Source organism: Bison bison, unplaced genomic scaffold (assembly GCF_000754665.1).
Source record: "Bison bison bison isolate TAMUID 2011002044 unplaced genomic scaffold, Bison_UMD1.0 scf7180017864061, whole genome shotgun sequence".
In the NCBI taxonomy this organism is placed as follows: Eukaryota; Metazoa; Chordata; class Mammalia; order Artiodactyla; family Bovidae; genus Bison; species Bison bison.
In genome coordinates, this window is record NW_011494633.1 from 4300874 (window position 1) to 4315762 (window position 14889).

The following is a 14889-nucleotide window of genomic DNA, read 5'->3' on the forward strand; positions in this document are numbered from 1 at the left end:
CAGCATAGAGCAGTGATTAAGAACAACTCTGAGGTCAGAGACACAAGTTCAAATCCCAGCTCCTGCAACGACTAGCTATGTAACACTGGGCGAGTTCTTTAACACCTCTAAGCCTTATTGTGCTCATCTGTAATTAGGGGCAATAATATTTTCTATTAAATATGTATGAGTAAATGAAAGAATGCACATAAATTGCTCATCACAGAGCCCAGAACACAGTAAGTACTCAATAAAATTTTAAATGGATCAATTAACACATATTACAATTAAGGTACATAATATGGACACTATATCAAGTAACTCTCTAACACATAAGAATGGCACCATGTTATGATATGCATAATTTGTCAGGACATTCATTTTAACTGTAATTAATCATGTCACAAAAGAATAAGGAGAGGAACAGAAAATCATATGGAAAGAAGGATGCAAAAAGACTACTGAGGTATTATTTCTAAACCCTTAATTTGTCTTATTAGAATATAATTAAAAACATTTTATTTTCAAGTGTCATATGACAAAATGTATCTGTTTATTAAAATCTCCACATAATTTTGAAAAGTAACTGGATCCTAATCAAGCGAGGAAACTTTCTAGTCACTCTAAACCATAAATCTTAACAATAAACATATTTGCTCAGGAAAACTAATTTAATCACTATAAAACTTTTTATTATATTATGATAGAAAAAATTGTAAGAACAGTATAAAGATGTCCCATGTATCCTTCACCCAACTTCCCCCAATGGTAACATTTTGTATAACAATAGTAAGAAGTTGACATGTGAATTGAGATGAAATTCACATAAGATTACCACTTTAAAGTGTACAATTCAGTGGCTTTTAGTATATATCTAGAGTTATGCAGCTATCATCACTAAATAACCACCTTTTAAAGTCACCAGAACATATCTCTAAAGACCAGAAAATCTGTTCATTTTAAAAAATCTATTTAATTCAAGTCAGAGATAACCTTACATTTGCATTATTAATAATCCCCTTTATCAGAGCTAACATTTTCATTCATGCACATCTATTATCAATATTTACTGGACCCCAAGGTGAGACTTTACATACTAACTGTACAAAGATACAACCTCTGCCCTTCTAACAGTTCACAATCTAGTGAGAGGAAGAAGTGTGAGTGAACATTCACATTTTAGTGTGGCAGGTCTGCAATAAGGTCCCCCCAAGGCACTACCGAGCAACTCTGGCTATTTACCCTGGAATAAGGAGGTGATGAGAGACCAATTTGTGCAGGAGAGAACACACATGGAGGATGGCAGGAGACAAGGCTGCAAGAGTGGCTGCAGAGAGGTGACAGAAGGCCTCCTATGCCCTGCCAAAGGCCTAACTAAATAATACACCAGTAGGCAATGGGAAAAGCTCGAAGGATTTGATCAGAGTTGCATTTGGAAGCACTTTCACCCTCCATAGGAAGGTGAAACCTAGACCTTTAAGACCCTGTATCTGACAAGCACAAATAGAGAGCCAGGGAAGACAATGGAGGGGCCCTAATTCCTGTCATCACTGAGGCTACCGTCCAAAGAGAAAGGCTGAATTCATCCAGAGCACTATCATGCCTCAAAAACCCAGAGCTCCTGCGGGTTCTTGGAAGTTCCAATCTCATCCCACCTAACAGAAGAAGCCTGAGGGAGTGAGGAGTGAATTCAGCTTGGCATGCTATCAATAAGACCTTGCTGATCACAGAAATGTTGAGATCTCTCTCTACCATTTAACAAATAGCCGCCTCCCTGAGCGGCTTCTCCTTTCTTCCCTGGGACCACCCCCAACCCCACCTCCCATAATTCAGCACTAAATATTTACTGTCTGGACCCAGCAGAGGACCCTAGACCCAACTTCAGTGCTCTTTGGCAGAGTCTTGGTCAGGCAGGTACACATCTTAAATATCACCTCTACATGGGGGCCAAGCCCAGAAGCCTCCTTTAAACCATTAAGCCTCTTCTCACATCAGCTGCAACAACAACAAAAAAACAGACCTCCAATATGCTTTCATTATCCCCATCCTGCTTCCCCAGATTCTCCCTCCAAATTCTGACCAGATATTTCTGCTTAAGGCTCACCTTGCTCTATCCCAACAGTTTCTCTGGTTTTCATCTTTTGTTTTTCCCTTTAGTCAACAATTTTAACTCTCTCTCCAGTTTCACTGACTTTAGCTGTGCAGTATAGACTTTCCTGGCCATGGACAGCCCTTCCATGTCCATCCAGTCCTCAAGAACCAGACCTGAAGTTACAGTAGACAGAGTCTCATTTGGTTCTATTAATCCATCTTGAGTGTATGTGTGTATGTGTGAATGAGTCACTCAGTCACGTTCAACTCTGCAATCCTATGGACTGTAGCCCCTCAGGCTCCTCTGTCCATGGAATTTTCCAGGCAAGAATACTGGAGTGGGTAACCATTCTCTTCTCCAGGGGATCTTCGCAATTCAGGGATCAAACCCAGGTCTCCTGTGTTGCAGGCAGATTCTTTACCATCTCAGCCACCGGGAAAGCCCATTAACTATAAATAATTGCAAAAAATTAATAGAAAATCTAAACATAAAATATTCAGTCCAGCCTCAAAATATCACCTTATACAAGACAGATTTTCATTTGTTTGCACTGTCTCAAATTTTAATTAACCAACATACAACATTTTTGTGTTAAACAACAAATTAAAGGATATGGATCACATTATGCTTCAGTGTATATTTACATACATTACAATCACACTTTTTTTTCCTAACACCTCCCACCACCAATAGAAGGTATGGCCACCACACAAAGAATCTGACCATAAGCAAAGGTATAACTTGTCAGTGATGCCAATTAAAAGTGGTGATAAGAGAATGTATTAAATGAATGGCCTAGAGTATAAATTAGCATAAAACAAAGAACATAATAAGAGATGGACAGAAGAGCTATCATGTCAGAAAAGATGGAAGGAAAATTGTGGAAATCAAGAAGTGAAGACAAAGTTCGATTTCTTTTGCCATTTTCTTCTGACCAGAAGCTAAAAGGATCTTATATGAGACACATTATTAGTAGAAATAGTTCATAATCTTTTATGACACACTAGAAGATATAATTTGCAGCAAGACAATATAATATCATTATATCCGTCTCTTTCAAATAATCAGACTGTCTAGTACCAATATAAAAAATTGGAATACAGATAATATGTGTTCTGCTTTACCATAAAATTATTAGAAAACAATTCCTACCTGTGCTTTCTGTACTATGGCTATTCATTTAAAGAAGCTAAATTACCTAAATTAACCAAGGTGTATCTAAAAATAAGCAAAGGAAATGTTGATCAGCTATTCTGCTTATAAAATCTGACATGACAATAGTTAGCTCAGTAACTTATGTTCTGTAGTTACAGCAAGCAAATGCTCACTTTTTTTTAACCTACTTCACGTGTACTAGAATCTGAAACTGGGCATAGATTGAAGAAGACTTAGATTTTTGCTTATGGTCAAATTCTTTGTGTGGTGGCCACACCTTCTGTTGGTGGAGGGAAGTGTTAAAAAAAAAAAAAGGTGTGATTGTAATGTATGTAAATATACACTGAAGCATAATGTAATCCACATCCTTTAATCTATGGAACTACCTTATGTTTTGATCGGATGTTTTTTCTCTCACAGGCAGATTCCTTCTGAGTGGCCTCCCAAAGTGCTGATGGGATATTCTGTTGTACAGAACTGTGTACAGCAAAACTGCAGATTCAAGATAACATCCCAGGCATCATTGCCAGTCCACAGGTCCTTCTGACCTATGAACCTCTAATTCCAGAACAACCTCAGGGAGTTTTAGAATTTTCTAGAGGCAAAGATCTGAAAGAGGGCAGGCTGGGTGCCTTCTCCAGCCTCAGTCATCCCCTAGAAGTACTTGAGATCCTTCAGTGAGTTGATTATTTCTGCTTCCTTGTGTGGTGATCAATGTTCTTACCTGCTTGGCTCCTGTGTGACAAAGTAAGAATCTTCTACCACCACCTGCCTAGAGTAACTGGAATCTTCTGGGACTCCTGGAGTCAACTCTTCCACTTAGGTGTCCTCAGAATTAGGCTAGGGCCCAGACTAGAGGCCCCTGAGTTAAAATCAGGCTACAGAGAAATAGGCTTTGCATCTGTTCGGAGGCAAAGGATAATTTGCCAAACTTTGGAGGGCTGGAATGGAGGACCAGACTAAGAGGGTTCGGCTGAATACCGAAGAATTGATGCTTTTGAACTATGGTGTTGGAGAAGACTCTTGAAAGTCCTTTGGACTTCGAGGAGATCCAACCAGTCCATCCTAAAGGAAATCAGTCCTGAATATTCATTGGAAGGACTGTGCTGAAGCTGAAACTCCAATACTTTGGCCACCTGAGGTGAAGAACTGACTCATTTGAAAAGACCCTGATGCTGGCAAAGATTAAAGGCAGGAAGAGAAGGGAACGACAGAGGATGAGATGGTTGAACGGCATCACCGACTCAATGGACATGAGTCTGAGTAAACTTTGGGAGTTGGTGATGAACAGGGAGGCCTGGCGTGCTGCAGTCCATGGAGTTGCAAAGAGTCGGACACAACTGAGCGACTGAACTGAACTGAAAGATCTGGCTTTTTCCTACCACAAATTCAATGAAAACGGCCAGACATCTGAGTGTGCCCTAGGGCATGCTGTTTTGAGGCACCACTATTTCTTTCAGGTCTTGGGCCCGTGGGCTTTTGCTAATTTATCTGGCTCCCGTAACACCACTTCACAGCAAGCCTCCTTAATCTCTCCAACAATATGCAATGCTCATATTGTCAGTCACTCCCCTATTCATCAGTCTGTAGACTATCCCTCCTTTTTCTCCTTTTCCAGAGCAAAATAACCGATTAGCATTGGCATTCTGCCGAACATTGATTGCCCAAATGCCAAACAGTGCTTTCTTGGAGGTTCCCATCCCCAAAGCTCCAGCCTGGCATTGTGTTGAGTGCTAAAAGTGCACCCTGTGTAGGGCTGGGAACTTCGGAGCTGGCAGGCAGGGGCGCATGGAAGAATCAAGGGAAGTACTCGTCTGTCCTCTAGAAAAGCCATTTGGGGTGGCCACTTGGGTAGAAATGCTAAAAAAACAACAAAAAAAGTGCCTCTTAGGGCTCTATGGGTCACATTTTCAGACTCTTAATACACGATCTAGGCTACACTGTACCAGTCAAAGGATTTTCAAACATTAGCTGGATGTTAGAATTTGATTTCAGAGAAGGCAATGGCACCCCACTCCAGTATTGCCTGGAAAATCCCATGGACAGAGGAGCCTGGAAAGCTGCAGTCCATGGGGTCGCTGAGGGTCGGACATGACTGAGCGACTTCACTTGCACGCACTGGAGAAGGAAATGGCAACCCACTTTAGTATTCTTTCCTGGAGAATCCCAGGGACGGCGGAGCCTGGTGGGCTGCCATCTATGGGGTCGCACAGAGTCGGACATGACTGAAGTGACTTAGCATCAGCAGCAGCAGAATTTGATACCCTCTTTTTTTGTCAGGTAACAAACTGATGCCAAAGATGACATTTCTTGAAAATAAAATTCACATGCGCTTGCTGCAGCCACAGATTTAAGACTGCTATCCCAATGCACGTTTTCTTTATATGATGCCATCGCTTTATGAGGAATCTTAATTTGTGTTACAGTTTTGGAACTAGATTTAATTCAATGCCAGCTTTATGCATTTATTTTTAGTTTAGACTCACTCCTCTGAGCACGTCAAGAATGATTGAAATTCACTGACAGTAATTTTTCTTAGGCAAGTAGATTCCTGTTGTTTGACTCAACTGTACCAGAGCAAGTCAGATCAACATAGTAAAAGAAAGACTAAGTATATTTGGCTTTACACTTTTAGCTTTTCTACCTAGAGGGAGCCTGCTGCTACCTCAGCCTGGAATGCCCTTTACCCATCCCCATAGCCCATTTTCTGCTTTTGGCAACTTTTCATGACCCAGTTCAAGCCTCACCTCCTCTGAAAAATATTTATTAGTCTCAAGTCCCCCACATTTGCACTGTCACAGCATACCACCTTATATAAGCCCTGAAATTTGTGATGTTTTATAGTTCGCTATTTACATGTTTGCAAGGCAATGGCACCCCACTCCAATACTCTTGCCTGGAAAATCCCATGGACGGAGGAGCCTGGAAGGCTGCAGTCCATGGGGTAGCTAAGAGTCGGACACGACTGAGCGACTTCACTTTCACTTTTCACTTTCATGCATTGGAGAAGGAAATGGCAACCTACTCCAGTGTTCTTGCTTGGAGAATCCCAGGGATGGGGGAGCCTGGTGGGCTGCCGTCTATGGGGTCGAATAGAGTCGGACACGACTGAAGCGACTTAGCAGCAGCAGCAGCAGCAGCAATCCCTGTCTAGATTGTAAGCCCTTGGACAACAGGGACCTTTACAACTCCTGTCCCTTTACAACTAGCCAAATACACCTAGTGCTTTGAGTTGTGAAGATTTCTTTGAAAAACAGTATACAAATATGAAATAATCATATTGACTGTAGGTCAGAGAAGATGAATAATAATCAATAATATAAGAGCATCAAATTGGAATTAAGACCCATCTTTAGACTCCTGCCCACTTGAAAATGGGTATGCATATCTGCAAATAACCTTTTACCTTTCAAAATTAGAGAATCAGTTAAGGCCATTCAGAAGTAGAAAGTTTAAGCTGCCCAGATTTTAAATAAAAGGTAGTCATTTTTTAAAAAACAAACAAAAAAAATAAATATGAGATTCACTCTTGGCTTCTCCTGCACTTTTAATATCCAATCAATCAACAATACTTACCAATGTTCCCTCCTAAATATCTGTGTGACCCAGGAGGGATTCTCAATCCTCAGCAAGCTAAGTGTCAGCTGGAAGACTTGTTAAAACAAACAGCTAAGCTCCAGCCCCCAACTTTCTGATTCGCTGGATCCGCAGCGGAGCCAAGAATTTGCATTTCTAACAAGCACCCAGGTGAAACTGATGCTGCTCATCCAGGAACCACACTTTGACAACCACTGCTTTAAATCACCCACTCTATTCTCCTTACTTTTAACAAGGTTCACGATTTCTACAAAAAGAAAAGAGCCCCTGAGTTGTGACACAGTAAGACGGCTCAAATAAGGTAGGAGAATAGCTAGGTTTGGTCCTTATCCTGGGTCCTGGCTTCCCTGGGTAGGCAGTGGTTACCTAACTTGAAATGATCTTTAACATATGAGAACAAGTCCTAAAGCATTTCTGGAGTGGTCCAGATTGCCTCTAAATACAGAGCAAGAGATGAGGTCATGGTAACGCAGGGAGTCAGAAGTAGAGGAGGGGGGGACAAAAGCTATAATCACTTGTCAAAGGGGTGTTTTCTGTAGACAAGTGAATGGAGCTATTGTACACAAACTCAGTGGTTGCCAAGCATGTGGCCCAATTATTTTGCCTGTATGAGCATGGCACGGAAGGATCTCCTTAGAGGACTTCACACAAGCTGATGTTTAGTCCGGCAGTAGCAAGCAAAAGCCTGGAGAATCTGAACCTAAGAATCTTTTCAAGTTCCTACCTGCCAAATCTAGGATATGATACAATTAAGCTAGAAGGACCACAAAAGTAAAATACCTAAAAATAGTACAGCAATTATAATTGGTGAAAGACCAAAAAGGGGCTTATCTTGTTCAAAATATTGACAATAATGAGGATCACATGGTTGCCTTCGGAGGCAAGAGGTCCATAATTTAAATCTGGGGATTATCCTCCCAGAGAAACTGCTCACCCCAGTCTATCTCTGCTGCTGCTGCTGCTGCTACATCGATTCAATCATGTCTGATTCTGTGCGACCCCAGAGACGGCAGCCCGCCAGGCTCCCCCATCCCTGGGATTCTCCAGGCAAGAACACTGGAGTAGGTTGCCATTTCCTTCTCCAATGCATGAAAGTGAAAAGGGAAAGTGAAGTCGCTCAGTCGTGTCCGACTCTTAACGACCCCATGGACTGCAGCCTACCAGGCTCCCCCACCATGGGATTTTCCAGTCTATCTCTGGCTCTACCCAAATGTAAAATGTCTGTCAAAGTTCAAAATGACCTATTGGCCACCATGGTTTAGAGTCTTAAAAGAATGTAAGGCCTGCTTCAGTAGCTAGAATGGACATATGACAAGGTGTTTTGCTTTCTTAGGAGAAACACCATTCACTCTACAACATAGGATGGAGATGCTTTGTATGTGCTAAGTTGTTTCAGTCGTGTCTGACTGTTCAAGACCTCAAGGACTGTAGCCCATCAGGTTCCTCTGTCCATGGAATCCTCCAGGCAAGAATACTGGAGTGGTTGCCATTTCCTTCTCTATGGGATCTTCACGACCCAGGGATCGAACCTGCATCTCCTATGTCCCCTGCAACAGCAGGCAGGTTCTTTACCACTAGCGCCACCTGGATAGAGATGCTTTGAGTGAGTGAGTGAGTGAAATGGCTCAGTGGTGTCCAACTCTTTGAGACCCCATGGACTGTAGCCTACCAGTCTCCTTCTTCCATGGGATTCTCCAGGCAAGAGTAAGGGAGTGGGGTGCTATTTCCTTCTCCAAGAGATGCTTTAGTACACTTCAAATTTCTCCACTGCATGAGAAAACCATTCAGGTGGTTGGCTTGAGCCCCAGGGATCAAGACCACGAAACAAAGGAGCAACAACTGCCACTTGGCCTCCGAGAGAGCAGCACCCTCCTCCCCGAGCACCATGCAGGTGAGACACAGGAGCTGTAAGGTTGCTGCCAATCCTTCATGACATTCGCATCTCTTGTACAAGCTCCGGCTAGGCACAGCTGAGGGAGAGTGACCCACAGGAAGCTGCTCCGGGAAAGAACGTCTGCAGAGTCCAACAGAATGTTACAGATGAGCCCATCAGAGAGAACATGAATTCAACTTGAAACAGACATAATTAGAAACAGATTGGCAAGCATGGTTCACTTCCTGTCCGGGCAAGAGGTTAGAAAATGAGACTGTGAGGAGGTTGTTTTATGTGGTGCTGACTTCGGGGAAAGGAGTGAAGGAGACTTTGTAGCTGTGGTGATACCTATACTCAATATCTGAATTTTACCAGACCTCTATTCATGTACACTGTACTACACCCATGTATACTGTACTACACTGTATCCATGTGATGCAAGCCTTCTAAACCTGCAGAGATGGGGGAAGTGAGGGCACCTGAAAGGCTTGACATCCTAAGAGACAAAGGGAAAAAATCAGTGGTTTTGGACTGAAGCCCACTAATTCCACAAAGGATAATGACAAAAAGTTATCCGGCTTCATAAAATACCACATTTACATACTGTATTTCTCATCAGAAAGGGGGGCTACACAGCAAAATGGTTTGAAATGGAATGGGTTGGAACTACAGAAAGGGTTACATTGATACTATTGTTATAAAATGTTTATTGTTTTCAGGTATAATAACTGTTAAAGTGTCTTAGTTAACACAGCAGTCCCACAGCACAAATTAGAAAAAGTATTTACTGAACTAAAACTATGTAAAGCACTGAACTAGGTGCTGTAATTCTCAGGGTTTAAGATTTACAGCCTCCACTTACTCTCTCCTTTGTGAATGAGTCTGAAGTGTGATCTATCAGAAAATAAATTTCTTAAAATAACCCAAAATATTTTAATATATCATTGGTAAATTGCCTCTAAAATAATGTCATGCTTCTTGTTATGGGTTACGCATTTTAAGACCTATACATAAATCACTACAAACATGAAAAAGTACTGTTTTTGCCCCAGGTTGTCTGATTTTACTTTGGCAAACACTTCCTTTTTAAAAGTATGACATTAATATCACAGACATGATATGTTGTCTCTGGACAATGTAACAGAGGACTCAAAAACCACATTATATTTTATTATACACTATAGTGAATTGCCTCATCTAGCATACTCATTCCAAGCTTTTAACAAAATGAAAATTCATACAAATACCCTTGAGTAAAATCTTCTGTAGTGATTGCTTCTAGGTTCCTCTTGGATGAACACTGACACTTCCTTAAACAGGATTTCTTCAAAATCAAAAAGAATGAAAGCATACATGCATGTCTAGAATTTACCTTCTGTACCAAACTGACTTGCATTCTTTTAGTACAATAAATGTTTTAATACACTAATTAAGAAACAGAATACAAGTGCTTTTAGGATCCTAGAAGGCTCATTTTGGAACTTAGTTTTAAGAATTAGATTCTAACTGACTTGCTATCATAACAGAGATCCTGAGACCGCATAATTACTTTTTAAAATAAAGTTTAAAAAAAAAACAATATTCGTGAAAATACAACAGCTCTGTGTTTTCATCTGTTAAGAAAATTACCCTAATTCTCTAAGAACATCCCTTTGCATTAATGAAACCAAGGATTCCACTTACCAAGAAGCTCTTAGAAAAGACAAGCCACGGTTCAAGCAACAAACGTCCCTCTAAAGCCAAAGACCTTGTAGAGTCGAGGGAAAGCAAAGCTGAACTCTTGACTTTAAAGAAGAGTTCTAATAAAGATTTCACTTATGCCAGCACAGGGTTTTACAATTTTATTGAAATTAATCAGAAATCATTTTAAAAGCACTTACAGCTTAACTTCATTTATTTTTCTAAAACAGTAAAACATTTCTCAATTCTATTTCTGAATTGAATCGACTAAAGCACAATGTAAGTACAGTAGTCTATTCAAATGTTCTTAATTATTTGTAGTAATTTTCCAAGTAACTTTGTCTTTACTGTGATGTAAGTATTAAATTTCCATTTTATAGATGAAGAAATTAAGGTACAGACAGGTGAAGTGCCTTAAGGAGTCAGAATAGAGAGAGGGAACAAAGATGGGATTTCGAAACAAAAGGACTGGGGTTTAAATACAGAACAGTCACCTGCTAGCTTTGAGCAAGTTCCTTCATCTGGGATTTTCATCTGTAAAATAAGGACAATACCACCTACCTCTCAGTGGTTGATGTAAGGCAGAAGCAAAGCGCCTGGCAGGAAACTAGTACACAGTCAGCCATTCAACAAATACAGGCTCTCCCATCAATCCACAGTCCCATTTTCTTTAGCTGGTAGAATGAGTCTATGATCAATCCGTAACACTGACGTGAGGAAAATGAGATAATAATACAGGCAAAGTACCTGGCAGGTGCAAGGATCAACACGTGTGTTCTCCCCCTCGATACTCCCTTTCCACAGTTACTCCAGGTCCCACAGTTACTAAGTGGCTGCTGCTGCTGTTGCTGCTAAGTCGCTTCAGTCGTGTCCGACTCTGTGCGACCCCATAGACGGCAGCCCACCAGGCTCCCCCGTCCCTGGGATTCTCAAGGCAAGAACACTGGAGTGGGTTGCCATTTCCTTCTCCAACTAAGTGGCTGAGCCACAATCAAATCTGCATCTTGGTTCCACTTTAGAACTGACTCTGCATGTACATTTCATTTATGGTTGCACCTTATTTAACTGGAAAAACTAATCTACCCTAACTGCTTAATCAGTTGTTATTTTAGTATGTTTCCAGTAAAATCAGATTCATTTCTCATGTAGCTTTACTTTTCAGCAATAACCAAAAAAGGTGATTAATATTTCTGACTTGGCAATATATATTTTTTGATACATACTTCTACTGGCATTTCTTCAATAGTCTTAATATTTTATAAACTATTATAACCTGAAAGATAGTTTAAAAATCTATTCTTCAGGATATTACATGCCTAAGTACGTAAATGACTCCATTTGGGGAGTTCAAAAATACTAGGTAGCCTTTTCATTTTTACTATTTTCTCCTAAATAAAATAATAAAGTAAGGTAGTAAATGTGGTAACTAAATAAATATGTGATTAAGTAAGAGAGATATGTGAAAAATATGGACCAGATTTGCATTTATGAGGCAATGACCTTCAAAACTGGCAGGGAACTCTTAACAATGTTCTTCACAGGGAGGCAATTATACTACAACCCTTCTACGTATACTTGCATTTCTCATGGCCCACAAATACAATTGCATATCAGAAAGAATAAAAGAACAGCCTGGTAACTGTGGCAACCTTCATTGAGAGGATATAAGGAATTTTTATTACCTTAATAATCACATCATAAATACCAGATCAGTAGAACTGCTGCAATACAAAAGGCTAGACCAACACTTCCACAGAATTTCCTACAAACTGAAATTTACCAAATGTAACTAACACTCTAAGCCAATGATACATTTCTGGTTCTGTAATACCCTATGTGGTCTCTGATCACCTCAAGAAGCACTGAAATTTAGATACCTTATTTTCAAGAAAAATATGGGCATACAATACTTTTAGGAAAAGGAGTTTAAACTATCACCAATTTTTAATATAATATATGGTACTGTAATTCCTAAATGATGTAAATATTGCTTTAATTTAATAAGTGACGCACACTGATTAAAAAAAAAGACCCTGTGCCCAGTGTTTGACAAATAAGCACATGTGTGTGCTCTCTCTAACACACACATAATAGAAATATACAGAGGGGAAAAGTTGCTAAGAAAAGCTCAATCTCTAAATGCTCAAAAAAGGTATATGCTCAAAATATTAATTTCACATAAAATATTGTCTTATCTACATTTCCTCACATGGGTAAACACAAAAGCAATTCACAATAGTAGCACCAAAGAATGACAATAATACATATACTTTAGAATTCCTGTGTTTTTAAATTTTCATAAAAGAAACATAATGCACAATCATTGAAACATCTAGACAGTGAATACTTACAGTATGGGCATATTACACCAGGCTTAATTTTTAAGTAGCCTAAATTTTTATAACATATTAAATTGTAACAATGTAAAATTAAGACCAGCAGGAAAATAAACACAACCACAGTAGTGCATAGAAAGCATAAATCCAATAACTCCTGCTCAACTTAAAAATATTTTCCTCAACAGTAATAAAAACTACCCACAAGTATAACACCAATCTGCCAGCTGGGTTTTCCACTAACTGGGAAAATAACTAGTTGCCTTGTTGTGATACCTTAGAACCATAAGGTTATCACTAAATGGAGAGGTGTTTTATTTGTACCTTATATCTCAGCAAAAGTTAATAATCTGCCCCAGAAATTTTATTTCACCATATACTCCAAAAGTATTTTCAAGACTCATGAAATCTAAATCTCACACTGCCCTTGATATGCTATTGTGTAAATGTTTTAAATTTTAAAATATTTTTAAAAGCTCTACACAATGTATTCAAATAGTAAACATGTCAACTCAATCCATGTTTTCTCTGGTTCCCCACCTCCCACCAAAAACAAAAAACTTGTACATGACACATAAAGATACAATAGAAACAAAAAGTAGCATGTCACTCATTCACTAAGGATATAATACACAACATCTCTCTATCATATTCTACTACAAAAATCCTTTCACTTTATGGCTAGCATCTTTATGACTGGTTAATCTGTATTTAAGGGGCCTGAAAAAGAGATTTTGTTCTCTTTCCCTACCCTCATAAATCTTTGGCAGAGGTCAGCACTTATGCCCAGAGCTGGGTTTTGGAGGTGGGAGAAAAAGCAAAGTGGAGAGAAGGCAGAACTGAGCACGGAGTCAGCAGACAGCAGCTGCTCTCATATACTACCCAGCGTCTTTCTCACACACCGCTATTTTCCGCTATTGAGCATTGTCAGCAAAAAAAAAAAAATTAATGGGGGTTGGAGGGAGGCGGGGAGGGAGACAAAGAGAGTAGGACCCGGGCCGACGGTTCTTGCCTGCTACATCTGAGATGAGAAGCCTTCTCGGGTTTTTGCTGCAGAGGCAAGGGATCAGGTGAGACCCTCCGGGTCCAACTCAATTTGCTTCTCCAGGAAGAGCAGTTTGGGGCAGGTGAGCACAGGACCCTCTTGACTGTGAACTACACTGGAGCATTGTCAGCGGTTTCTATTTCTGACTTTATAAAGGAGGAGAGAGGGCTGCGACTGCATTCCTGGGCAAGACTACTACTCCTGACGTGCCACACAGCAGGAGGTTGTAAAAATCCCTTCAAAAACACCAGGTTCGGAGGAAATGCTGTGCAGCATTACTGTATTGTTGGCGTTTTTTCCTTTATTGTTTTTTTTTTTTTTTAAGTCACCGATTCTCGCCAATGCCATCCCTCAAATCGCTGGGACTTGTTGCTAAATCTTTACCTCGCGCCCCCCAGAACTGCCCAGCTGAATAAGATTTGGGGAGCGAAAAGCCGGGGGGGGTAAGGGGGCTAAGTCTTTAAAGCCCAAGGGGCTGGGTTCCCTTCAATAGGCCACTCTGCATGGGCTACGCGTTCAATTCTACCTTCGGAGAGCTCTGACTCACAAATGCTGGGGGGGAGATTATGACATACACCATCATCCTTCCAGCCAAAGAGATAGGGGAAAAGCCGCCAGCCGTCCTTGCCCGCCCAGAAAGCCAAAGCCTGCACCGCGCCCCCCACCCCCCTCCCCGCCCCTCGACGGGGCGGCCGAGGAAAGAACCTCCCGCCCTCTCCGCCCCCCTCCGGACGCCCGCGGAAGGTGCTCCCCATATCCGCGGGTTCGAGGAGCCAGGATGGGGCGCCCTCACCTCGGGAGAGCGAAGGGGACGAGCTGGGGGGTCCAGGACGCCGGGACTCGCGCCGCAGCTGCGCCGAGCTCCGGGTACCCAAACCCGGACCTGCACCGGCGGGGCCATCCGCCGCAGGCAGCGGCGGACAAAGCGCTGGGGTCTGGGGCGACCCCCGGGAGGCGGCCGCTGGTCAAGCTGGCCAGACTAGGGGACAAGGGGGCTCCCGCGGCGGGGCGGCGCGGCGCGGCACTGACCTGGATGGTGCAGGTGTACTCGCTGTCGTCCAGCAGCCGCACGGTGCAGCTGTACTCGCGCTCCAGGCTCCTGCTGCTGCCGCTCATCAACCTGCTCAGCATC

General features: G+C 41.5%; 1 protein-coding gene across 1 annotated transcript in view; it reads right to left on the reverse strand.

Moving 5' to 3' along the window:
- FRMD5 (FERM domain containing 5) overlaps positions 1–14888 on the reverse strand; it is a 325052-nt gene extending 310164 nt beyond the window's left edge. The window contains exon 1 of the mRNA XM_010836175.1: positions 14787–14888. Coding sequence (XP_010834477.1) covers positions 14787–14888 — 102 coding nt within the window. The remainder of the gene's footprint in view (positions 1–14786) is intronic.
- Between the last annotated feature and the right edge of the window lies 1 nt (position 14889).